The 26283-nt window shown below is 40.5% G+C and overlaps 1 protein-coding gene across 19 annotated transcripts in view; it reads left to right on the forward strand.

Annotated features, from left to right (window-relative positions):
* CADPS2 (calcium dependent secretion activator 2) overlaps positions 1–26283 on the forward strand; it is a 569431-nt gene that overhangs the window by 509051 nt on the left and 34097 nt on the right. For 17 of the 19 annotated variants that reach the window (XM_013963420.2, XM_013963417.2, XM_013963426.2 and 14 more), the window contains 3 exons: positions 740–814; positions 18955–19038; positions 19141–19173. In XM_013963420.2, the coding sequence (XP_013818874.1) occupies positions 740–814; positions 18955–19038; positions 19141–19173 (192 nt within the window). The remainder of the gene's footprint in view (positions 1–739; positions 815–18954; positions 19039–19140; positions 19174–26283) is intronic. The other 2 variants (XM_018046978.1, XM_013963421.2) reach the window with 1 other exon arrangement.

The following is a 26283-nucleotide window of genomic DNA, read 5'->3' on the forward strand; positions in this document are numbered from 1 at the left end:
TAGTCTCTAAAGAAGGCAAAAAATAAAGAGTCTTTCAGGTTTATTTTAAATACATCTTTTTTTTGCATTTACTTAAAGGCATCATTTTCATGAGGAAGCAGTAAAAAAAACTATGGGGAGTGAGTGCTGTTTCATTGTACCTTTTATGGCCTATTAATTTGTTACCATCTATCACCTTTGTTGATGAAATTTTAATTTTGCCCTTGCTTGAGCATATTGTAAGAATTGTATAAACTGCAGCTCCCCATGCTGATAAAAAGGTCCTTTCAGCGAGAACAATTGGGAGCTCATTTTATTTCTAGAACACATTTAAAATAACTTATGAATGAGAGTTGTCAGACATGAAATGCTGTATTAATTAAATCTTTTTCCAGTCTTTTTGCTTCTCCAGCTAAACCAACCCTTTAGAAAAATACTCGGCCACCTTAATTATAGAGGAGAAGACAAAAAGTATCCTTCACATTCCTCTGTCTGAATAAGAATAAGAACTCAATTCATCTGTATAATAACCCCATTAGCTGCTTAACTCAACAGAGCACATGGGAAAATTTTCAAACCCCACAATGTACAAAGTGTTGATTGGTGGATCATTTTCAAGGTTTTGTTCTTCTAAGGTGCAAAATGGTCATTTTGTGTAAATCTGATATGTCATAACTAGTAGCTTTAAAGCATTTATGCCTAATGACAAGTAAGTTTTGTGTCCACTTCAACTAATGCATCTTTGTCTTTTAATATCTAGCAGCAGTACCATTCCAAAATAGATGATTTGATTGACAACACTGTAAAAGAAATCATTTCACTCCTAGTTTCAAAGGTAAGGTATTCTTTATATAATTTTCAACTGTGAATTTTTAGAAATGTGTATCTTAGGTTTCGAAATACCTGACTCAGAAATAATAACTTTAAGGTAGATGTGAAAAAGTTCGTATTTTAAGAAAAATTAGGATCAAATTATGAACGCTCTTTGTCAGTAACTTTTGGGTTTTTGTTTATGATTAATTTGGCTTTCTAAAGTTTCTAAAAATAACTCTCTTGTCCAGTAGCCGCTTACTCTTTCACACTCACGTTCTCTTACTGTTTGTCTCTAGGGATGAGTTGAGTGGCCATCAGTTCTTGGAATTAGCTTGTTGGTTGTGGTGGCAGCACTGGGACTCTAGAACCAGTCTCACAGGTGGACAAAGGCTGACAGGGTGATGTCTGAGGTTCTCCACTCTCAGAGGCCTCCCACGACTTCCTTCAGATATCTTTGACAAAAGCTATGCCCTTGAGTTGTATAAGTAGTGATGAAGCATCAGTGAGTGTTCCATTTAAAATTCCACTAAGGGCTTCCCTCGGAGAAGGCAATGGCACCCCACTCCAGTACTCTTGCCTGGAAAATCCCATGGATGGAGGAGCCTGGTAGGCTGCAGTCCATGTGGTCGCTGAGGGTCAGACACTACTGAGCGACTTCACTTTCACTTTTCACTTTCCTGCATTGGAGAAGGAAATGGTAGCCCACTCCAGTGTTCTTGCCTGGAGAATCCCAGGGACGGGGGAGCCTGGTGGGCTGCCGTCTCTGGGGTCGCACAGAGTCGGACACGACTGAAGTGACTCAGCAGTAGCAGTGAGGGCTTCCCTGGTGGTCAGATGGTAAAAATCTGCCTGCAGTGCAGGAGACCTGGGTTCAAACCCTGGGTCAGGAAGATCCCATGGAGAAGTGAATGGCAACCCACTCCAGTTTTCTTACCGGGAGAATCCTCATGGACAGAGGAGCTTGGTGGGCTACAATCTATAGGGTCGCAAAGAGTCGGACACGACTGAGCGACTAGCACTAGCACTAAGGTGGAACAGACTGCCATAGGTGACATTTGAGGTCAGGGTCCGATAGGAAAAGAGATGGACAGCCTGAGAGCCTGGGAAGCTGAAAGAGTGAGGAAAGAGGATGGATGGGTCCCTGAGGGGCACTTTCATAAGAACAGATACTTGATTGAAGAACCCCAGATCAGACTTCATAAAACAATTAGAAGTATATACAGAATGCGAAAGAATAAAAAAAATACAAAGGAAAAGCCACCTTCAATTCAGTAAACAGACATAGGACATGTTGTTTATTTTTTCAAGGTCTCTATTGAATTTGCTACAAGGTTGCTTCTGTTCGGTTTTTGTTTTTTAGCCACAAAGTATGTGGGTTCTTAGTTCCCCAACCAGGGATCAAATTCACACTTCCTGCGTTGGAAGGCAAACTCTTTACCACTGGACCACCAGGGAAGTCCCCAAGTACATGTTGCTTAGAAAAGGAAAGATAGAGATGCCCAGTAAGCATGAAAAATGTTAAGCCTCATTAATTTAAGCAATACCAAAAAACTACAATTTACATAATATATTCTTCTAGAAATTAGCACAGATGTTTTTAAGCTATCACTTGATTTTAGAAAGGTCAAATGGGACACTCAAATTTTCTGTATATGGAGGTATAAATGGCTACAAACTTTCTAGAAGATAGTTTAGAACTCTGTCGAGTACACTGATGCCCATTCACCTAAAATCCTTTTTGTATTTTTTTCTTACTACCCAGAGAGAGGCACAAAATTTATATACATTAATAGTTGTCACGTTATTTCTAATTAAAAACTGGCATCAGCTTTAATCTCTAACATGAGATCAGTGGTAAATTTTAGGACATCTATATTAAGAAAGTTTGCTTTCAAAGACTATAATATTAAAGTTTCATAATATAGTGTTAAATGGGAAAAAAGCTGAATATTTAGAAGTGGAAACTATTATCTGAATTGTTATCACATACAGAAAAGACAGATAAACCTGAAAATGTCAACAGAGCTTTTATCTGGGTGGTGGGATTATAGTTAATTTGAGGGTATGGAGGATTTCTTAGAATTTATTTTGTGTGTTTTCCAAATTCTCTGGTAGCAGGTCTTCAGGTGTAAAAAAGTCACAAAGAAAAATTATTTTGGAGTAACATCACCTTCCATTTGTTCTTGCTCTGGTGGCTTCCACCCCAGAAATACCTGCACTGGCAACACTCACTCACCAACAAGGGCAAAGGAGAAGAGTTAACAGGAAAACCTTCTGGCAGGCTGGGGAGGTGGTGAACCGCAGGAGAATGAAGCTCCTAGAGGAAGAACCAGGAGGTTCCTGCCCTCCCCGGAGTCTAGCCAGCCGCTTTGAGCAGCAGTGTGCTACCAGCCCGCCACAGGGACATAGTTAGCAGAGCACCTCCATTGTCTGTGAGCCATCCGGGGAAATTCTGTCCAGATGGAGCCTCACTGTCAGCACACTTCTTCTGTGGAAGTTGTCTTCCGTGAGAACGATACATAAAGGGAGCTACTGAAAGTGCAAGGGTTTCCCTGGTGGCTCAGAAGATAAAGAATCTGTCAGATCCCCTGGGGAAGGAAATGTCTACCCACTCCAGTATTCTTGACTGGAGAATTCCATAGACAAAGGAACCCGGCAGGCTATAGTCCACAGGGTTGCAAAGAATCAGACGTGACTGAGTGACTAACGTTTTCACCTTACTTTTTTTTCATGCAGTTCATAGGGCTTACCAGGTGGCGCAGTGGTAAAGAATCTACCTGCCAGTGCAGGAGACATGGGTTCAATCCCTGGGTCAGGAAGATCCCCTGGAGGAGGAAATGGCAACCCACTCCAGTATTCTTGCCTGGAGAGTCTCATGGACAGAGGAGCTTGGCAGGCTGCAGCCCACGGCGTCACAAAGAGTCAGGCCTGACTGAGCACGCACTCACACACATGCAATTCACAAAGGTTTAAATAGGTAACAAGGCAAAAAGACTGTAATTAGTTTTGGTTTGGGGAGGAGGGTTGCAGAAAAGGCAGGCAGGGCTGCACATCATCTCTGCATTTGTTTCTGGCAAAGGAAGAAACCTAAATTTTTCTATATCAAATGTGTTTGGATAATCACAAAACTAGTGTATTTGACTCAGGAAATGGTGTTCCAGAGATCAGCACTATCCTCTAGAACTGTCTGTGATGATACAAATGTTTATCCTGCACCATCCAGTATGGTAACATGTGGGTGTGGAGCACTTGAGACATGGCTAGTGCAACTGAGGAATTGAAATTTTCATTTTAATTCATTTTAAATAGCCTATTGAAACTAGCTATTAATATTATATTTAGAAATCAGGTCTAGATTGTAGTTATTCTCTATGGATCCTTTCTCCTATAGTCAAATAGCACTTTTAAATAATCTTTAGTTTAAAAGTAAAAAAATAAATTCATTTGGTAGTTTGGGCAACCATCTTATTTAAAAATGCTATTTGCTCAAAGATGACAATAAGTAGCAAATTTTGTTTCATTAAGCAAAGATAAATTATTACAATTCTGTTATACAATTCCTAAATGCTAACGTACCAAAAAATTGCCTGAGAGCTTTTTAAAATGCAGATGCCCAAGTCCTGCTTTCCAGAAGTTTTGGAAGAAGGACAGGATTGTGCATGCTTAACCACTCATCATGGTGATTTTGATGTAGGGGTTTCTGAGTCAGAAACACTGCTCTGATGACCCTGCACCTAGATGGCTATATAAACTACCTTAAGACTAAAGTATATTTAAAAATAAGACAGCTCCTAAGATAGTGTATTCCCATTTGTTTTCACCAAAGAAGAAATGATTTTTTAAGAGAGATATTTCTGATGTACCTACTGAGAAAGAGTGACTATACATGTATTATTTAATTCAACCTGCACACATAGCACCTAGGAAATAGGTGGTCTTACCCTATTTCACAGATAAGAATCTATTCTTCAAACCAGCAGAGTAAACTAACCAGAGTCACACACCTAATAAGTGCAAGTGTCAAGATTCAAAGCTGAGTTTCAGATTCCCAATCCAATGCACTTGCTGATTCCAGATCTCCAGGAAATCAGTAAAAAACAAAAGACTGTGAAAATTAAAATATGTAACTTCTACACTGATGACCTTTATGAACAGCAAATTCTAAGAGATCTGTCCTAGACTTTTTATACCATATTATTTCAATATCATATTAATTCAATATAAAGTAGATTAATAAAATAGTGAATTCCTTGTATCCCAAATGCTTCTTTCCATACTTTAAGTTGTCTGTGCATATGGATAAATATGTTTATTACATATGGATGAATAAGGAGTAACACATCCTTCTTTTTATCTCCTCTCTTCAATTCTACTTCTGCATCCTCTTCTTATCCACATGTCTTCACAAATATTTTGAGATGATCCATGTCTGTTAATCACATGTAACACTCAGCAGCATATGTCCCACCTACACACCCATTTTTCATGCCTGGAAAAGAGCTCAGCTTTCCATCCTTGGGTTCTCTCCACCTAGCTGCTTAATGGTGGTATTCTTGACTTTCCATCTATGCTTTTCTTTTGAACTCATTCCGTACATTTCTGTGACTTTCCCACTTCCGGTTTAACTATATGCTGATGGTTCCCTCAGCATATAGGGAAACTCCTCTCCCTGAGAGGTAGTATGGAATCTTGCTGCAAAGCCCAGCTACAGGCCTGAGGAGTTTAATGTGTTCATCCTAAGAGCAATGAGAAGTCATTGAAGGGTTGGAGTGGTAAAGAGCAGCAGTAGGGAATTAATCACATTTATTTGCATTATAAGATGATTCATTTGATTGTGCACAGCAAACTGATTGAGAGGGAGTAGGAAGGAGATTGTAACATTGGTCTCTGTTGGACTAATCCAAAGACATTTAAGATATACAATGGGTAGGGTGGTAAGACTGAATGTGTCCTCCCACAATTCATATATTAAAACCTAGTCCTCAGTGTGGTGGTATTTTAACGTGGTATACTTGGGAGGTAATAAGGTCATGAGGTTAAAGCCCTCATAAATGGGATTAGATTCCTTATATAAAACACCCCACAAAGCTCCCTAGTCCTTTCTGCCAGGTGAAAACACAGCCAGAAGATATCATCTTTGAACCATGAAGTGGGTCCTCATCAGACATAAAATCTGCCAGCACCTTGATTGCTGCCTTCTCAGCCTCCAGTTCAGTTGCTCAGACATGTCCGACTCTTTGCAACCCCATGGACTGCAGCAGTCAGGCTTTCCTGTCCTTCACCATCTCCTGGAGCTTGCTCAAACTCATGTCCATTGAGTCGGTAATGCTATCCAGCCATCTCATCCTCTGTCATCCCCTTTTTCTGCCTTCAGTCTTTCCCAGCATCAGGGTCTTTTCCAATGAGTCAGTTCTTTGCATCAGGTGGCCAAAGGAATGGAGTTTAAGGATCAGCATCAGTCTTTCCAATGAATATTCAGGACTGATTTCCTTTAGGCTTGCTGGTCAGATCTCCTTGCAGTCCAAAGGACTCTCAAGAGTCTTTTCCAACACCACAGTTCAAAAGCATCAATTCTTCAGTGTTCAGCTTTCTTTACAGTCCAACTTACATCCATATGTGACTACTGGAAAAACCATAGCTTTGACTAAGAGACTTTCCTGGAGCTAGAGCTCCACCTCACACCCAAACATGCTGTTGTAACTTGTAACTCCTAGCAAGGCTAGGCACTTCCGTGACTGCCAAGCTTGGGGTCTAAGTAAAAGTACATAGTAATGGCATGAATCACAAGTCCATTGAAAGTCTATGATCCAACAGATTGTGTTAGTAGTTCTTATCCCCCATGCAATTACAGAATGATCAGAGCCCAGGAAAAGGTGACCAAGAAAGGAAAGATCAGTCCACACACTTTGCCCACCTCTGGTCTCTCTTCTAGCAGGGACCTTGAGGATCTCTTGGCATTGGCAGGTCGGTATAAAGCCCTGACAAGGCTCCCCTTTTAGGGGCTGCCTTCAGTCATTACGAGGCACCACAAAACCACAGAGCAGTACCTAACAGAAGCAGAGATATTAAGAAGAGGTGGAAAGAATAAACAGAGAACTTCACAAAGCAAATCTTCACAACCCAGATAATCACAATGGTGTGATCACTCACCTAGTCCGAGACATCCTGAGTTGTGAAGTCAAGTGGGCCTTAGGAAACATCACTGCAAACAAAGCTAGTGGAGGTGATGGAGTTCCTGTTGAGCTATTTAAATACTAAAAGATGATGCTGTGAAAATGCTGCACTCCATATGCCAGCAAATTTGGAAAACTCAGCAGTGGCCACAGGACTGGAAAAGTTCAGTCTTCATTCCAATCCCTAAGAAAGTCAATGCCAAAGAATGGTCAAACTACCACATGATTGCACTCATCTCATATTCTAGCAAAGTGATGCTTAAAATTCTCCAAGCCAGGCTACAACAGTACATGAACCATGAACATCCAGATGTTCAAGCTGGTTTTAGAAAAGGCAGAAGAACCAGAGATCAAATTGCCAACCTCCATTGGATCACTGAGAAAGAGAGTTGCAGAAAAACATCTACTTCTGCTTCACTGACTATGCCAAGGACTTTAACTGTGTGGATCGCAACAAACTGTGGAAAATTCTTAAAAGAGATGGGAATACCAGACCACCTGACCTGCCTCCTGAGAAATCTGTATGCAGGTCAGGAAGCAACAATTAGAACTAGACATGGAACAGACTGGTTCCAAATGGGAAAGGAGTACATCAAGGCTGTATATTGTCACCCTGCTTATTTAACTTATATGCAGGGTACATCATGAGAAACACTGAGCTGGAAGAAACACAAGCTGAAATCAAGATTGCTGGGAGAAATATCAATAATATCAGATATGCAGATGGCACTACACTTATGGAAGAAAGTGAGAAAGAATTAAAGAGCCTCTTGATGAAAGTGAAAGAGGAGAGTGAAAAGGTTGGCTTGAAACTCAACATTCAGAAAACTAAGAACATGACATCTGGTCCCATCACTATATGGCAAATAGATGGGGAAACAGTGACAAACTTTATTTTAGGGGACTCCAAAATCACTGCAGATGGTGACTGCAGCCATGACATTAAAAGACACTTGCTCCTTGGAAAAAATCTATGATCAATCTAGACAGCATATTAAAAAGCAGAGACATTACTTTGCCAACAAAAGTCCACCTAGTCAAAGCTATGGTTTTTCCAGGAGTCATGTATGGATGTGAGAGTTGGCCTATAAAGAAAGCTGAGCACTGAAGAACTGATGCTTTTGAACTGTGGTGTTGGAGAAGACTCTTGAGAGTCCCTTGGACTGCAAGGAAATCCAATCAGTCCATCCTGAAGGAAATCAGCCCTGAATATTCATTGGAAGGACTGATGTTGAAGCTGAAACTCCAATATTTTAGCCATGTGATGCAAAGAATTCACTCATTTGAAAAGACCCTGATGCTGGGAAAGATTGAAAGTGGGAGGAGAAGGGGACAACAGAAGACGGGATGGTAGGATGGCATCACCGAATCAATGGACATGAGTTTGAGTAAACTCTGGGAGTTGGTGATGGACAGAGAGGCCTAGTGTGCTGTGGTCCATCGGGTTGCAGAGTCAGACACGACTGAGTGACCGAACTGAACTGAAGGACTTGACTATACGGATCTTTGTCAGCAAAATAATGTCTCTGCTTTTCAATAAGCTATCCAGGTTGGTCATCCCACTCCAGTACTCTTGCCTAGAAAATCCCATGGACAGAGGAGCCTGGTAGGCTACAGTCCATGGGGTCACGAAGAGTTGGACATTACTGAACGACTTCACTTTCCCTTTTACTTGCATGCTTTGGAGAAGGAAATGGCAACCCACTCCAGTATTCTTGCCTGGAGAATCCCAGGGACAGAGGAGCCTGGTGGGCTGCCGTCCATGGGATCACACAGAGTCGGACACAACTGAAACGACTTAGCAGCAGCAGCAGCAGGTTGGTCATAGCTTTTCTTCCAAGGAACAAGCATCTTTTAATTTCATGGCTGCAGTCACTATCTGCAGTGATTTTAGAGCCCAAAAAGATAAAGTCTGCCACTGTTTCCATTGTTTCCCCATCTATTTGCTATGGATTGATGGGACCGAATGCCATGATCTTAGTTTTCTGAATGTTGAGTTTTAAGCCAACTTTTTTACCCTCCTCTTTCACTTTCGTCAAGATGCTCCTTAGTTCTTCTTCACTTTCTGCCATAAGAGTGATGTCATCTACATATCTAAGGTTATTGATATTTCTCCCAGCAATCTTGATTCCAGCTTGTGCTTTATACAGCCCAGCATTTCGTATGATGTACTCTGCATGTAAGTTAAATAAGCAGGGTGACAGTAAACAGCCTTGACATACTTCTTTCCCAATTTTGAACCAGTCCATCATTCCATGTCCAGTTCTAACTGTTGCTTCTTGACCTGCATACAGACTTCTCTGGAGGCAGGTAAGGTGGTCTGGTATCCCCATCTCTCTTAAGAATTTTCCACAGTTTCTTGTCATCTACACAGTGAAAGACTTTAGCATAGTCAATGAAGCAGAAGTAGGTACTTTTTCTATGATCCAGCAGATGTTAGAAATTTGATCTCTGGTTCCTGTGCCTTTTCTAAATCCAGCTGGAGCATCTGAACAATCTCAGTTCATGTACTGTTGAAGCCTCACTTGGAGAGTTTTGAGCATTACTCTGCTAGTGTGTGAGATGAGTGAAATTGTGTGATAGTTCAAACAATCTTTGGCATTGCCTTTCTTGGGGATTGGAATGAAGACTGATCTTTTCCAGTCCTGTGGCCACTGATGAGTTTTCCAAATTTGCTGGCATATTGAGTGCAGCACTTTCACAGCATCATGTTTTAGGATTTGAAATAACTCAACTGGTATTCCATCACTTCCACTAGCTTTGTTGGTAGTGATGCTTCCTGAGGCCCACTTGACTTCACACTCCAGGATCTCTGGCTCTAGGTGAATGATCACTCATTGTGGTTATCTGGGTCATGAAGATCTTTTTTGTTTAATTCTGTGTATTCTTGCCACCTCTTAATATCTTCTGCTTCTGTTAGTTCCATACCATTTCTGTCTTATTGTGCCTATCTTTGCATGAAATGTTCACTTGGTATCTCTAATTTTTTGAAGAGATCTCTAGTCTTTCCCACCCTGTTGTTTTCCTCTATTTCTTTGCATTGACCACTGAGGAAGGCTTTCTTATCTCTCCTTGCTATTCTTTGGAACCCTGCATTCAGATGGATATATCTTCCCTTTTCTCCTTTATCTTTAGCTTCTCTTCTTTTCTCAGCTATTTACAAATAGCTCCTCAGACAACCATTTTTCTGTTTTGCATTTCTTGTTCTTGGGGATGGCCTTGATCACTGCCCACTGTACAGTGTCATGAACCCCTGTCCATAGTTCTTCAGGCACTCTGTCTAACAGATCTAATCCCTTGATGCTGTTTGTCACTTCCAGTGTATGACTGTAAGGGATTTAATTTAGGTTATACCTAATGGTCTAGTTGTTTTCCCTACTTTTTTCAATTTAAGTCTGAATTTGACAATAAGGAGTTATGATCTGAGCCACAGTCAGCTCTCAGTCTTGTTTTTGCTGGTGTCTAGAGTTTCTCTATCTTCATCTGCAAAGAACATAATCAATCTGATTTTGGTATTGACCATCTGGTGATGTGCATATGTAGAGTCATCTCTTGTTTTTTTTTTTGGAACAGAGTGTTTGCTATGACCAGTGCGCTCTCTTGACAAAACTCTAATAGGCTTCTCCATGCTTCATTTTGTACTACAAGGCCAAACTTACCTGTTGCTCCAGATAGCTCTTGTCTGCCTACTTTCGCATTCCAGTCCCCTATGATGAAAAGGACAGTTGTTTTTTTGTGTGTGTGTGTGTTAGTTCTAGAAGGTCTTATAGCCTCCAGACAATGAGAAATTATTGTTGTTTGTAAGCCATCCCGTCTACAGCATTCCATTACAGCAGTCTGAGCAGACTATGACAAGGGGTTAGTATTGGGGAGAGAAAGAAAAACATTGAGGATTCATCCAGGTTTATAGCCTGAAGCAGGAGATGGATGTTGATGTCTTTCAGTGATGCAGGATGCCCTGGGAGAGGAACAGATTTAGAGGAAAAGACAGTGATATCAGTATCAGCCATTTGGGAGCTGAGCTGCCTCTGAAATACTGGAAGGAGGAGATACCAAGGGAACATTCAGGTATTTAGGTGTTTGGGGCTGAAATTCAGAGGAAGGATATGGGATTGAAATACTGATGTAATCATAAGATGTCAGCTATTGGAAATGATTCTATCAGTAACTGCTATTCTCAGGCATATGTGTTATAACTGTGATCTGCAGGGACCCCTGTGGAAGATGTAGACAGATGAAAACCACCTTAAAACAAAAGCAAAAGCTTCTAGGGACTTCCCTGTCAGTCCAGTGTTTAAGACTGCGTGCTTCCAATGCAGGGGACTTGGGTTCAGTTCCTGGTTGAGGAACTAAGATCCCAAATGCTATGTGATGTGACCGAAGAAAAAGTTTCTAGCCAGAAAAGGACTTAGATAATTTTTACCAAGAGAAAAAATGCAGGCAGGAACATTAAATCTTGCCAAGGGAAGCATACAAGAAATGCCGCATTTACTGCTACCTCATATTGTTGTTCAGTCACTAAGTCATGTGTCCAACTCGTTAGTGCCCTGTGGACTGCAGCACGCCAGGCTTCCCTGTCCTTCACCATCTCCTGGAGTTTGCGCAAACTCGTGTCCATTGAGTCCATCTCATCCTTTGTCGTCCCCTTCTCCTCCTGCCCTCAGTCTTTCTCAGCATCAGGGTCCTTTTCAGTGAGTCAGTTCTTCACATCAGGTGGCCAAAGTAATGAAGCTTCAGCTTCAGCAACTGTTGCTGAACGTGAATGATCAGTGTTGATTTCCTTTAAGATTGGTTAAGTCCAAGGGACTCTCAAGAGTCTTCTCCAACACCACAGTTCGAAAGCATCAATTCTTCAGCACTCAGCCTTCTTTATAGTCCAACTCTCACATCCATACGTGACTACTGGGAAAACTGTAGCTTTGAGTAGACAGACCTTTGTTGGCAAAGTGATGTCTCTGCTTTTTAATACACTATCTAGGTTTGTCATAGCTTATATTAGAATTAACTCAAACAAACTGGGAGTTCAGGAGCGAGAGACTTCATTCCTGCTTCATGCTACCAACTGGGTCTCCTTGCATGACTGTTTCCTCATCAAAAAAGCAGGAGCATTGGATGAGAAAAATATCTACAGCCTTTTCTCAGTCTAAAGCAAAGATCCTTATATATGTTTGTGTGTGGAGGCCTCGAGGGCCTGCATCTTTTCTGCCCAGGCTCTCAAGTTCCATAGCACACGATGTGCTAGAGTTAGAAGACAGCCCTGAGATCACCTAGCAGGGGCTTTTCAAGCATTTTCATAATGTCTGTGACATATTTATATATACTTTGTGATGTGTGTGAGATATATCAATATTTAATGTCTTCAAATATGTCTTAGATGGTGGTTACTCAGTCACTAAGTCGTGTCCAACTCTTTGTGACCCCATGGACTGAAACCTGCCAGGCTCCTCTGTCCGTGGGATTTCCCAGGCAAGAACACTGGAGTGGGGTGCCATTTCCTTCTCCAGGGCCATTTCCTTCTCCAGGGTGCCATTTCCTGCCTCCAATCCCTCCCAGCATCAGAGTCTTTTCCATTGAGTCAACCCTTCGCATGAGGTGGCCAAAGTACTGGAGTTTCAGCTTTAGCATCATTCCTTCCAAAGAAATCCCAGGGCTGATCTCCTTCAGAATGGACTGGTTGGATCTCCTGGCAGTCCAAGGGACTCTCAAGAGTCTTCTACAACACCACAGTTCAAAACCATCAATTCTTCAGCCCTCAGCCTTCTTCACAGTCCAACTCTCACATCCATATTTGGCACAGGAAAAACCATAGCCTTGACTAGATGGACCTTAGTCGGCAAAGTAATGTCTTTGCTTTTCAATAGACTATCTAGGTTGGTCATAACTTTTCTTCCAAGGACTAGCATCTTTTAATTTCATGGCTGTAATCACCACCTACAGTGATTTTGGAGCCCCAAAAAATAAAGTCTGACACTGTTTCCACTGTTTCCCCATCCATTTCCCATGAAGTGATGGGACTGGATGCCATGATCTTTGTTTTCTGAATGTTGAGCTTTAAGCCAACTTTTTCACTCTCCTCTTTCACTTTCATCAAGAGGCTTTTGAGTTCCTCTTCACTTTCTGCCATAAGGGTGGTGTCATCTGCATATCTGAGGTTATTGATATTTCTCCCGGCAATCTTGATTCCAGCTTGTGTTTCTTCCAGTCCAGCGTTTCTCATGATGTACTCTGCATATATGTTAAGTAAGCAGGGTGACAATATACAGCCTTGACGTACTCCTCCTATTTGGAACCAGTCTGTTGTTCCATGTCCAGTTCTAACTGTTTCTTCCTGACCTGCATACAGATTTCTCAAGAGACAGGTCAGGTGGTCTGGTATTCCCATCTCTTGAAGAATTTTCCACAGTTTATTGTGATCCACACAGTCAAAGGCTTTGGCATAGTCAATAAAGCAGAAATAGATGTTTTTCTGGAACTCTCTTGCTTTTTCGATGACCCAACGGATGTTGGCAATTTGATCTCTGGTTCCTCTGCCTTTTCTAAAACCAGCTTGAACATCTGGAAGTTCACGGTTCACGTATTGCTGAAGCCTGGCTTGGAGAATTTTGAGCATTACTTTACTAGCATGTGAGATGAGTACAATTGTGAGGTAGTTTGAACATTCTTTGGCATTGCCTTTCTTTGGGATTGGAATGAAAACTGACCTTTTCCAGTCCTGTGGCCACTGCTGAGTTTTCCAAATGTGCTGGCATATTGAGTGCAGCACTTTCACAGCATCATCTTTCAGGATTTGAAACAGCTCAACTGGAATTCCATCACCTCCACTAGCTTTGTTCATAGTGAAGCTTTCTAAGGCCCACTTGACTTCACATTCCAGGATGTCTGGCTCTAGATTAATGATCACATCATCATGATTATCTGGGTCATGAAGATCTTTTTTGTACAGTTCTTCTGTGTACTGGAGAAGGAAAAGGCAATCCACTCCAGTATTCTTGCCTGGAGAATCCCATTGACGGAGGAGCCTGGTAGGCTTCAGTGCATGGGGTCGCAAAGAGTCGGACACAACTGAGTGACTTCACTTTCTGTATATTTTTGCCACCTCTTCTTAATATCTTCTGCTTCTGTTAGGTCCATAGCATTTAGACCCTGTTAAAACCCAGCAGGAAATTTAAACCCATATGCCGTGTGGCACACTGCAAGTTTCGTTGTACCAGTCACTTCAGTGTGCCTTCATCTTTAATTTCCCTGAGGGTGTACGTGATGAGACAGAGTTGGTAATCACCCAGACAGAGTTTAGGTGCTCAGTATTATTCCAACAAACCCAGTAAATGACATCCACAATAAAGAGCAGGGAAACAAAGAGATTACAGGGTTTCATTCCCACCTGACGTTCTCAGGAGAACCGAGCTCAAGGCAATCTGTGAGTATTTATATACTCCCTGAGCTGTACAGAGAAAGTTCACAGGAAGCAGTTAAAAACACAGCAACTAAATCCAGCATTTAACTGGATTTTTTTGGATTCTTGCAGCTCTACACAGTTAAAAGCCAGGGGGAAACTATATCGCTGTTAGTCAACATTGATGTTAATAGATGTGGGGTTTTACGGTAGCTCTTCCACCACATGTGCCTTGACAAAGAAAACCTTCCTGTTGGAACCATATGGCTCACCTGGTTGGTCCCAGGGGGCCAGTCACTGCTCACTGCCATGTAAGCACTTAGAGTCCCTGCTGTATGGGGCCTCCCCCAGGACCATTTGGAGTAGGAAGGATCCCAGGGAGAGACTCTGCCCTGTTGTTAAAATGGAGGCCAAGAATTCTGTGACATGCGTGCAGCAGGACCACCCATCCACACGTTGGACTTAGTGGGGTATAACCTGGTGCTGCTTCATACTCTAAAGAAAGGACAAGCTAGACAGGCTGCCATCTGCCACAGTGGGGAAACTTCTGCCTGCGGGTCATCTGCTAATGGACTTCCCCCAATGTTGTTTTAGCCACTCCATTTCAACTATCCTGCTCAGGTCCCAGGCTACCATGTGAATGAAGCTTACCCACTATCCTGTGATGGAAGTCAGTTTCAGTTACACTGTTTGTCCTTCATCACTTCCTGCCTTGCCTCGTGACCAACTGTATACATCTCTTTCTCTCCTGCTAGTTTGTATGTTCCTAGAGGGAAGGTTCTAAGATTCATCCTTTTTGTATTTCCCATACTAGGTGCTCAATAATAATAACCAAATAGTGTTTATTGAACACATTATATACCAAGCACATTACTGTCATATCATTTAATTATTACAAGTTTGTAATGTGATGATAAAAAAACAGAGCTTTGGAGCCAGACCACCTCTGTATCCAAAGCCTCCCTCTACTGTCAGCCCCAAGACCTTGAAACAGATAGTATCCCGACCTGGGTCTTCTGACTTATGGTGTCAACTCTGTCCTGCCTCCACAGATATCATTTCATCGAATAAGACCAATTCTCTCATAACCAAATTTATTATTTCTCCTTACCACTGAACAACCCCCAGGTTACCCCCACTAACTTGTAACTTAATATGTGTAGGTTTTTAGACATATAATCCCTAGTGATTTAGCTGATCATACCAATAATATTCATTCTTTACATCTCTTAGTGTGTTGCCATTTCACAGCCCCTTCATCTGAATCATCTCTGTTGATCTCCACCCCATCCTTGTTGTGGGCAGAGCAGTGTCAGCCTCCTTGTTTTACTGATGAGTACACTGAGGCTAGAGAAGCTGAATGTCCAGCCTCTTAACTCATAGCCAGAGAGTAGGCAGAGCTACAACTCAACCTCAGACCTTCTAAATCCATCCAAGGTCCACCGCTACCTTGCCTAGCCCCTCAGCATCACTCACCTGTGTAAGCAGATACTTGCTTGCAGGCACCAGGAACCAGGTGCTGTGCTAAAGCCTTCAGTGGTTCAGGTTGTCTGGTAACCATAGCAATGGTCGCTCTCCTCGTGGCAAATGAGATCACCCAGTTCACACTAGCGCTCAGGATTTGAGTTACTAGAGATGAGGCATTTTCCACAGAGGGCCATTAACTTTGGAATTCCCTTCCCCTCATCTGACACAGCCCTGGAGTATTGGCCTTCTGGGTCTTTGCCAACCACATCAAGTTGAGTTAGCCAGCTATGACTGGCAAAAAATCTGAACAAGCAGGAGGAAAGTGCTCAATTGACTTTTAGTTGTGAGCAATTTGTAATTTTGTGTTATTTGCTGTTTGTGTCCCCTAGGATAACTAACCAACCATACATAATTCTTGTTCTTTAAAAACAAAATTTTAGTCAGCAGTTTGCATGAATTTGTTTCTGTGTTCTTACATCATGTCGCAAATGATGTGATGGAGAAACCTATAGGGAAGTTTTTGTTTCTTTTGCATAAACTATTTTGCAGTAATTGACCAGCCATAGAGAAAAGATTATCTCCTGTGCACTCTCAGCAAGTTCCCTGGTCACCAGAGACCAATAAGCTGTGTCCCTGGAACTATTATCACTTTGTTGAAGAAGCTGCTATGTGAACAAAAACCAGCCTTCATTAATTTCCCTTTTCGTATTTAAAAAACCTTGTCAGTATTTTCCCTTTGGGAAATATAATTTTTCAATAGTGCATATTATTTTAGTTCTGAAAAGGAAAGATGTAGGGTCAGTCAGTTCAGTGGCTCAGTAGTGTCCGACTCTTTGCGACCCCATGAATCACAGCACGCCAGGCCTCCCTGTCCATCACCAACTCCCAGAGTTCACCCAAACTCATGTCCGTAGAGTAGGTGATCCCCATCCAGCCATCTCATCCTCTGTCATCCCCTTCTCCTCCTGCCCCCAATCCCTCCCAGAATCAGAGTCTTTTCCATTGAGTCAACGCATGAGGTGGCCAGAGTACTGGAGTTTCAGCTTTAGCATCAGTCCTTCCAATAAACACTCAGGACTGATCTCCTTTAGAATGGACTGGTTGGATCTCCTTGCAGTCCAAGGGACTCTCAAGAGTCTTCTCCAACACCACAGTTCAAAACCATCAATTCTTCGGCACTCAGCTTTCTTCATAGTCCAACTTTCACATCCATACATGACCACTGGAAAAACCATAGCCTTGACTAGACAGACCTTTGTTGGCAAAGTATTGTTTCTGCTTTTGAATATGCTGTCTAGGTTGGTCATAACTTTTCTTCCAAGGAGTAAGCGTCTTTTAATTTCATGGCTGCAATCACCATCTGCAGTGATTTTGGAGCCCCCAAAAATAAAATCTGACACTGTTTCCAGTTTCCCCATTTCCCATGAAGTGATGGGACCAGATGCCATGATCTTCGTTTTCTGAATGTTGAATTTTAAGCCAACTTTTTCACTCTCCTCTTTCACTTTCATCAAGAGGCTTTTTAGTTCCTCTTCACTTTCTGCCATAAGGGTGGTGTCATCTGCATATCTGAGGTTATTGATATTTCTCCCGGCAATCTTGATTCCAGCTTGTGTTTCTTCCAGTCCAGCGTTTCTTATGATGTACTCTGCATATAAGTTAAATAAGTAGGGTGACAATATACAGCCTTGACGTACTCCTTTTCCTATTTGGAACCAGTCTGTAGTTCCATGTCCAGTTCTAACTGTTGCTTTCTGACCTGCATACAGATTTCTCAAGAGGCAGGTCAGGTGGTCTGATATTCCCTTCTCTTTCAGAATTTTCCACAGTTTATTGTGATCCACACAAAGGCTTTGGCATAGTCAATAAAGCAGAAATAGATGTTTTTCTGGAGCTCTCTTGCTTTTTCGATGATCCAGCAGATGTTGGCAATTTGATCTCTGGTTCCTCTGCCTTTTCTAAAACCAGCTTGAACATTTGGAAGTTCATGGTTCACATATTGCTGAAGCCTGGCTTGTAGGAGATCCTTATTAACATCTCTTCTTTATCTTCATGCCATATCTTAATGTTCCCACTCAATGAAATAAAATGCTTCACATTTTTAATTATATTACAGTATATATGTGTGTATATATATATATATATATATCTTTATTTTCATTTCATAGAAACTGAAAGTTTTAGAAAGGTAAAATTCTTAAGACCATTTAAATTCCATATCACTGCCCCAACACAAACACACTGTTTGACTGATGGGAGAACCGGTGCACTGGTTGTCTGGACTCCACGTTGCAATCAGCAACAGAATCAGGATTTATTTTCTCAGTCTGGTGCTCTTTCCATTGTACCCTGACATGTTTGTCTCTCTTTGAGCTCCTGACTGCTTTGTAAGCTTCTGAAAGCCGGGGTGATCCTTACGTGTCCCAGTTGGAGCTGCTTGGTGAATACTCGCAAGCTAATATATCAGACTTTATTTTAGTGTTACAAGAGTCTCGGATGTTACACCTCCTTTTCATTATCTGTTCTCTTTTTCATTTAACCTCTTCTGTGGTTAGAAAAAGTTGGTGAATGGTCAAGTGATATTATGATAGAATGGGCTTTGAACGCTTGACCATTGTTTCTAAACATCTTATTTTTTTCTTGAGGTGTTATTGACATGTTATTGACATTATATTAGTTGCAGGTGTACAACATAATGATCTGATACCTGTTTGAATTTCAAAATGGTCACCACAATAAGCCTACTTAACATCATCCATCCCCATTCATAGTTATAATATTTTTCCTTGTGATGAGAACTCATCTATACTGGTGTTGAAAGTTATTCTAAGGAATAGTCTCAGGGATTTAAAGTTATTTACTAAGTGGTTTAAATTATCTCACACATAGTAACCAGACTCCTACTATACATTGTTCTTTTATCTTTAAAAATGTACATATTATTTCCTGAAAAGTGCAAGGACCTTAGAGTTCATCTTCAAAATAAGATAATAAACATCACAAGTCAACCTCTTAGGTGTCAGTTTGTATGTTTGGGTTTCTGAGAAGTTGGTTCAAGAATTGTTTTCCCTGTTATGTGTTTGTGTGTGCAGTCCTATCCTAAATACTCAACCATAAACTGGATTCTAGTTTGTTTCAGTGCTGGAAGGGGTGTTGTCTAAGCTCTCAAGATATGATGAAGGCACTTTCTTTTCATCCATCCTGTCATTCACTGTGAGTATTTTGAATGAGTTCTCCTCTGCTGTCTTTTGACTGCTATCATAGTGCTTATAAGTTAAGAAAATAATTCTCATAATTATCTCTTTTCCACTTAAGGTGAAAGCAGCTGCAAAATATGTTGATGTTCCAGTAAGTATTTTTTATTTGCTTTTAAAAACTATATATAATTCCTCTAAAAAAGTATTTATGGTTCACCATGGGTTTATTTCAAATCTTTAAACCATGTAATTCCCTCAGGGAGCAGTTTATTTTCCTTAAGCGAGGACTAGCCCTCGTAGCAAAACCTGGCAAGGTTATTTCAGTGTACTTTTTGTGTTGTAACTTGGGGACGCTTATGGAGGTCAGTTCGTCTTGAGACCATACCAGCTCATTGGTAGCTCCAGGATCAGGGATAGAATGCCTCACATTATTTATAGAAAAAAAGTTCACTCTCCTTCCCTTTTCGTGAAGGCTCTAACAGGTGTCTTGTAGGAGTTTAAGTAACAAACAAGAGGAATCAGTTAAATCAGAGGACTAGTTTTCTAAATAGAGAAGTGTTATAAATAAATCAATGTTGACTTACTTATCATTTGGTTTTTTACAGAATTATTGGGAAATAACGCATAACCTGTAAACGTGTTCAAAAATTAAGAGAGTAAACTATGAAACTTGCTTAGCTACAATGAAAAAATAATTTACATGATAATTATAATCAACAAGTTAGTACAGCATTTGTAAGTTAACAATCATTAACAAAGTTTTTGCCTTAAATTCTGTTATCACATATATACGATCAAGGCCTCTGACATTCTGTTGAATCATGTGTCTTGGCATGTATATCAAAGAGTTAGAACATAATGGAAAAAAAAACATAAAATTTAAAACTAAGTGGAATATAAGTCATCTCATCTTTAATTTAGGCTGTGCTTGAATAGCATTACCATCTCTTGGTCATTATTATAAATGTTAGCACTTTTAGTGCTGGCAAGCTTTGTATATCTGTTGTAGGTGGCTCTTATTTTTAAATTGCATGACTTCATTTTATACTATGGATAGACAGTCCCCAGATTTATTGATGCTGTAGTTATTAAAAATGAACATTTGAAATGAAAAGGCCATGGACTTTCCTATCTTTGCCTAGGGTTTCTTGGGAGTAGGTTTTATTTGTTTTTAGTTTTACAAATAATTCCCAAAGAAGTTTTGTCATACTCTTTGTCTTGTATTAGAATCAGAAAATCAGTACTGGGCAATAAGCAAAATAATCACATGTGTGTGGTCCTGCAAAGGAGCAGCTCAAAAGAGAGAAAGAAAGCAGTAAGGGGGAATAGTTTATTGCCATCTGAAGAAGAAAAGGACCAGTCATCATGGGAACATATGAACTTTATTGTTCTTAATGAGTACTTTATAATATAGGTTTTTTTTATAATTTTGAATTATTAAATACAAATGGAATGGAACATCGTAGTTATTTCTGTTCTTAGGGCTTTTGTGATTCTTAATTTGACTCTGTACTAGATCTGTTAGAGCCCATAGAGCTTCATCATTGAAAGACACGGGAAGTGGTTCATTCATGCTCCTTCTCAATGCAGAAGCCCCCTCTCCTAATAGCCCTCAAAAAGATTCAGTCAAGCTCTTTTAATTTTTTCAGTGATTGTAGGCTCACCATAAGGAAGCTTCCTCTTATGTGTAATGAGTTGAAATTCTGTACCTCTGTGAATTCTATTTTGTTTCTAATTCCTTTTCTGCATGATAGCCCTTCAGATATTTGGTGATAATTATCATGCATTCTCTTCCCAAGAGATATGATGGCTATTCAAAAGGATTTGTTGTCTAAGAAATTCTTATTTTCTACATTAAACCTCCTCAACTTCTTCACTAAATTTGTTGGCTAAATCTTATTTAACACTCACTAAATGCTAGACTCTGGGCTATAATGAAAATATATATGTCCTGCCTGCAAGCTGTTCCATGTCTAGGAATAAAAGAGATAGAGAAATAGTTCAGTTCAGTTGCTCAGTCGTGTCTGACTCTTTGTGACCCCACGATCTGCACCATACCAGGCTTCCCTGTCCATTACCAACTCCCAGAGCTTACTCAAACTCATGTCCATTGAGTCAGTGATGCCGTCCAACCATATCATCTTCTGTCATCCCTGTCTCCTCCTGCCTTCAATCAGCATCAGGGTCTTTTCCAATGAGTCAGTTCTCACATCGGGGAAATAGACATATCATGGAAACAGCCATAGCAATTGTACTCAGACTCTTTATCATACCAGTCACTTTCTAATGAATTCCAGCTTACTAATGTCACTATTATATCACATTGCCACACACAGCAAAGCATGCTAAACCACAGATGTGGTGTGGCCATGGTAGATTGCTAGAGTTTCTCCCTTAGATCTGGAAATAAACTTTAATTTCAAAAATTATGAGATCTGTTAGCTGAGATCTGTTACTATTTTTTTATGCTAAAACTCGCAAGATACCTTTCTGAAGCAGTCTTTAACAGAGAACCTTATGAGAAAAAAAGAACAGTGGCTTACCTTTCACAAAAATTAACTCACAACTGATTTAAAAACCTACTTGTGAAATGCAAACAATAAAACTTCTAGAAGAAAACATAAGAGAAAATACTACCTTAAGTTTAGATACAAACCCCAAAACATCCATGAAAGAAAAACATTGTAAGCTGGACTTAATAGGTGGCTCAGCTGGTAAAGAATCTGCCTGCAATGCGAGAGACCTGGGTTGGGAAGATCCCCTGGAGGAGGGCATGCCGGCACACCCCAGTATTCTTGCCTGGAGAATCCCCATCGACAGAGGAGCCTTGCAGGGTACAATCCATGGGGGTCACAAAGAATCAGATGCAACTAAGCCACTAAGCACACACAATACACTGCACTTTTAAGGAAGTAAAACAACAAGCTACAGACATATATTTGTCAAAGACTTTATGTAAAATGTACAAACAACTCTTAACACTCAGACAGCACAATTAAAAAATGGGCAAAAGATCAGAACAGATACTACAGTGAAGACATATAGGTACCAAATAGGCAAATGAAAAGATGCTCAGTATCATTTGTCATTGGAGAAATGAAAATTAAAACAGTGAGATACTATTACATACCTGTTGGTATGGCTAAAATTTAACACTGTTAATAGCAAAATGTTGACAAAGATCCAGTGCAAGAGGGATTCTCATTCATTGCTGGTAGAAATACAAAATTGTACAGCCACTTTGGGAGACTATTTGGCAGTTTCTTACAAACCTAAATATAGTCTTTAGCAACCCACTGATTACACTCCTAGATATTTATTCAACTGATCTGAAAACATATGTCCACAATGAAACCTGCAAAAGTGTTCATTGCAACTTTATTCATAATCACTGAAAATTGAAAGCAACCAAAATGTCTTTCAGTCCAGCATATGGATAAACAAGAAGTGGTATATCCATACAATTAAGTGGTATTCCTAATGCAGAAGAGAAGGGGGAATTCATGTTCCTGGAACATACTTGATTATCAGGTATACCTTATAGCACAGGCTAAAGGTATATAAATGTCAATAACAGAAAATGATTCAAATATAGTCATTTAAATATAGCATGTTATGAACATAGTCTTATGTATCTTTACAGCTTTATTAAGGCATAACTGATGTATTAAAAACTACACATATTTAGTGTTTATAATTAGATGAGTTTGGAAATAGGCATATACCTGTGTATGGGCTTCCCAGATGGTACAGTGGTTAAGAATCCGCTTGCCAAGGCAGGAGACACAAGAGACCCAGTTCGATCCCTGTGTCAGGAAGATCCTCTGGAGGAGAAAATGGCAACCCACTCCAGTATTCTTGCCTGAAAAATTCCATAGACTGGGGAGGCTGGCGAATTACAGTCCATGGGGTTGCAAAAGAATCAAACATGACCGAGCGACTAAACACATAGCACGCATATACCTGTGTGAACACCAATTACTTTATCAAATGGAAATAGAATTATACCACTTCTAGGCTTGTTGCAAATATGTTAAGCACTTTCCAAGACTCCTAGAATGAAGTTAGTGATTGATAAATGTTAGCTGTCATTATACAACATTATTATAGTAAATCTAGTGTCCAGATTCTAAAAAATTAATCATTCTGTTCTATACTATCTTATTCACATCTATTAATGTGGCAAATCTATCAGTAGTCTTTAAAAACCAATGAATACTTTTTAGTTTACCTCCTATTGTAGAGAGCAGCCAGCATAGTTAAGGGAATCTAGAAATAATGGCTTATAGAGAAAAAAAAAAAAAAAGGAAATCAGGATATTACTCTTGAGGGAGGAAAAACCTAAGAGACAAGAGAGTCCTGTTTAATGGATGGAGTTCCCATTTTGCAGAAGAGGAAGCCTCAATATTTATCAGTCAAGAGGACAGAACAAGGATCAGTAACAAAACCCCAGTGGGAGCTGGGTTACATCAGTATACTAAGAACAAAAAAAAAGAAACTAAAATTTTTTACAAAGGTGATATAGTATAGTAGTAATTACTCTACTCTTTGCCAGGTGTGGCACTGCAGATTGCTGAACTATGTGGGGGAAACAACCAGATGACATTTAACATTTAAAGGGACATTTAAAAGCCGTTTCTGGGGCTTCTTTCATGGTCCAGAGGCTGAGAATCTGCCTGGCAATGCAAAGGACACAGGTTCGATTCCAGGTTAGGAAACTAAGATCCTACATGCCTCACAACAAGTGAGCCCACGCATCATAACTAGAGAGTCTGCACACGGCAATGAAGACCCCACCTGCCACAGCATAGACCGGATGGAACCAAATAAATTTTTTGTAAAAGCCCTTTCCAACTCCAATTCTGAAATTTTGCTTTATAGGTCGTTGAGTTATCGGGCATTTTGGTGTGGGTATGTATGTGAACAGTGCCTATTGCAGGTTATCCTGCTGCCATTATTACACACATCACATATGATCTCTGTGCTGGTCAGTGAGGTGACAGCTAGAGAGACCTGGAGGACCAGATGAGGTTGACGGTGACCGAGGACAAGGAAACTCCCCCTGGATGGGCTGCTTAGCGCTGCTGCCTGATCCTGGGTCCTCCCTGAGAAGGTGGAGGTGGCTTATCCTTTTCCTGTCTTCATTAACAGTTCTCTCAAACGTTCTCTAACACTTGCCAAAGATTTCTAACCTTCCAATTCTCCACAGTGTGACTTGAATTCAGCTCTATACTGTGTGGGCTCCTACAGTGGTCCTGGTGGTAAAGAACCTGCCTGTCAATGCAGGAAACAGAAGAGACATGGGTTCAATCCCGGGTTGGGACGGTTCCCTGGAGAAGGAAATGGCAACCCACTCCAATTCACACTGGAGTCAACCACTCTTGCCTGGGAAGTCCCATGGACAGAGGAGCCTCGTGGGCTACAGTCCAAGGGGTTGCAAAGAGTGGCAATGTGAGCGACTAAGCACACAGCATACTATATTGAACAGGCTTGGTGTGGAGTCCAGGATCTCAGTTCAAGTCCCGCCTTTGCCTCTTCCTGGCAGTCTGACCCCTGGGCTTCCCACCTGGGCAGTGACAATACTGCTGCCATCCCTGTGCTGTCTCCTTCTGTAGGTTCTTTTGAGGATTTGATGCACATATTAATGTGCATAATATTAAATAATAATAAAAGTACATATTTGTTTATAAAAATAATGAAGTAAATATCAATATATATTATAAAAATAATAAAAGTATATATTATGTGCTTTATAACTGTCACACACTATTGATATAAACAGGATTGTCTTCGCTTCTCCCTGGAATGATGCTCCCTGCACCATACATTGCCCTGCACCCTCTGCTTCAGAACATGACCATTTTCCAAAAGAAAAACCATTTGTTTTCCACAGGGTGAAAAACATTAGATTGCTTTTCATTTATTTTCCTTTTATTTTAGACTCTCAAGCACCTTGCATGTGCCAGTGATGACTTTTAAGCGTACAGCCAGTCAGTTCAGTGACAAGAGGCGTCTTTCCTCCTTCCTTTGTTCAGGCACTGCTTGTTACTTAGATGAGGCCGCTGGAACACTCAGTGCTTTACGTCAGAGTGAGAGCCAGGCAGAACATGGGGAATGGTGCGCGTGCCCACTGGGACGTGTTCACCTGCAGAGGCAGGTCGCACCAGGACCAGGCTGAGAGTCTCGCCATTAGAGGAGCAGGGGAGGTAGCCTTCTGTTCTTCCTAGAAGAGTGCTTTACTTCTTTCATCTTTGTTTCTTTGGTTTTCTTGTCTGTCTCATTCTTCTTACAGAAGGTAAATCCATGAACAGCCTCCAGACCCTAACATTCTAGCATCCTCATGTGTCCTTTAGGCCAAAATCTGAAAGGTTCCAAATTAGTGCCAAATAAGACAACCCCAGGCAATCTGAATTTTAAAGGTGAAATTAAATAATACCCACAGCATTTAAGTTTTACTTCTTCAAGTCCTCAGTCTAGTTTCTATAGTTGACATCATAGCAACTATAGATAGGGGAAAGGTTACAACTGTATTATAAATGGGAGATTTAATATCTTCATAATCACCCTAATTATTACACATAATAATGAAATATAATATTGAGTGTATATAATAATGAAAATAATAGTATAAAGCTAATATGTGACATACATGTTAGCACTTTCCTCTCTGTATCAGCAGCTAATTGTCAAAACTCTTGAGACATTAGTGATCTTGTCAATCAAAAATAGCAAGAGAGATACTATACGCTCGTGACCTCAAGTGGGAAACTCATAGTAAGATGAAAATTAAGCCCATGAGTCTCAGTTGAAAACCAACCTGCCTCTTTTCCTTGAGTACTTGAGGCTATTATTTTAAATTACTATTCAATATTCCTTTTAATATTTAAAATAACCTCCTCTTTGGAAGGTTTTCTGCCACGATACAACAAAAATGTTTGATCATGCTAGCACTTAAATCAATGAATACATAAAATATGTCACTATTTAGAAGGAATAGTGTGAAGCTTTCAGGTGAATTTTAAGAGTTTGAACAATATGGCTGCATAAACTATAGGAGTGTTAATTATAGCAGATTCTAATGTAAGATATTCTCACAGCATTGTGATAGGAATCTACTTTTTTACTGACTGTGCTTACAGGGAGCAAACAGAAGACCCTTATCCAGAGCAAGATCCTGGAGTAATGGAACCCTCTCCCTTAGAATGTGGGACTGAATGAAATTACATACTTAAAACATACATGTTACATGCTCCAAGTCCAA

This window comes from Capra hircus, chromosome 4 (genome assembly GCF_001704415.2).
Source record: "Capra hircus breed San Clemente chromosome 4, ASM170441v1, whole genome shotgun sequence".
NCBI lineage: Eukaryota > Metazoa > Chordata > Mammalia > Artiodactyla > Bovidae > Capra > Capra hircus.